Source organism: Chiloscyllium plagiosum, unplaced genomic scaffold (genome assembly GCF_004010195.1).
Source record: "Chiloscyllium plagiosum isolate BGI_BamShark_2017 unplaced genomic scaffold, ASM401019v2 scaf_57012, whole genome shotgun sequence".
NCBI lineage: Eukaryota > Metazoa > Chordata > Chondrichthyes > Orectolobiformes > Hemiscylliidae > Chiloscyllium > Chiloscyllium plagiosum.
The window spans coordinates 1-844 of record NW_025183829.1 but is presented as its reverse complement, the minus strand read 5'-3'; the positions used below and the strand labels follow the sequence as shown (position 1 = coordinate 844).

At 49.8% G+C, this 844-nt stretch overlaps 1 protein-coding gene across 1 annotated transcript in view; it reads left to right on the top strand.

Moving 5' to 3' along the window:
- LOC122545498 (integumentary mucin C.1-like) overlaps positions 1–814 on the top strand; it is a gene marked incomplete at its 3' end in the record, with an annotated part of 2,654 nt that extends 1,840 nt beyond the window's left edge. The window contains exon 2 of the mRNA XM_043684499.1: positions 26–814. Coding sequence (XP_043540434.1) covers positions 26–814 — 789 coding nt within the window. The remainder of the gene's footprint in view (positions 1–25) is intronic.
- Positions 815–844: the final 30 nt, after the last annotated feature.

Here is an 844-nt window from a genome sequence, read left to right as displayed (position 1 = left end):
CTACACAACATCGACTGTTCTTCACGTTCCCTACACCACAACACCGACTGTTCATCACGTTTCCTACACCTCAACACCGACTGTTCTTCACGTTCCCTACACCACACCGACTGTTCTTCACGTTCCCTACACCACAACACCGACTGTTCTTCACGTTCCCTACACCAGATCGACTGTTCTTCACGTTCCTACACCACAACACCGACTGTTCTTCACGTTCCCTACACCCCACCGACTGTTCTTCACTTTCCCTACACCTCAACACCGACTGTTCTTCACGTTCCCTACACCACACCGACTGTTCATCACGTTTCCTACACCCAACACCGACTGTTCTTCACGTCCCCTACACAACACCGACTGTTCTTCACGTTCCCTACACCACACCGACTGTTCTTCACGTTCCCTACAACTCAACACCGACTGTTCTTCACGTTCCCTACACAACATCAACTGTTCTTCACGTTCCCTACACCTCAACACCGACTGTTCTTCACGTTCCCTACACCAGAACACCGACTGTTCTTCATGTTTCGTACACCTCGACACCGACTGTTCTTCACGTTTCGTACACCTCAACACCGACTGTTCTTCACGTTCCCTACACCTCAACACCGACTGTTCTTCACATTGCCTACACCACAACACCGACTGTTCTTCACGTTTCCTACACCTCAACACCGACTGTTCTTCACGTTTCCTACACAACACCGACAGTTCTTCACGTTCCCTACACCTCAACACTGACTGTTCTTCACATTGCCTACACACAACACCGACTGTTCTTCACGTTTCCTACACCTCAACACGGACTGTTCTTCACGTTTCCTACACAACACCGACA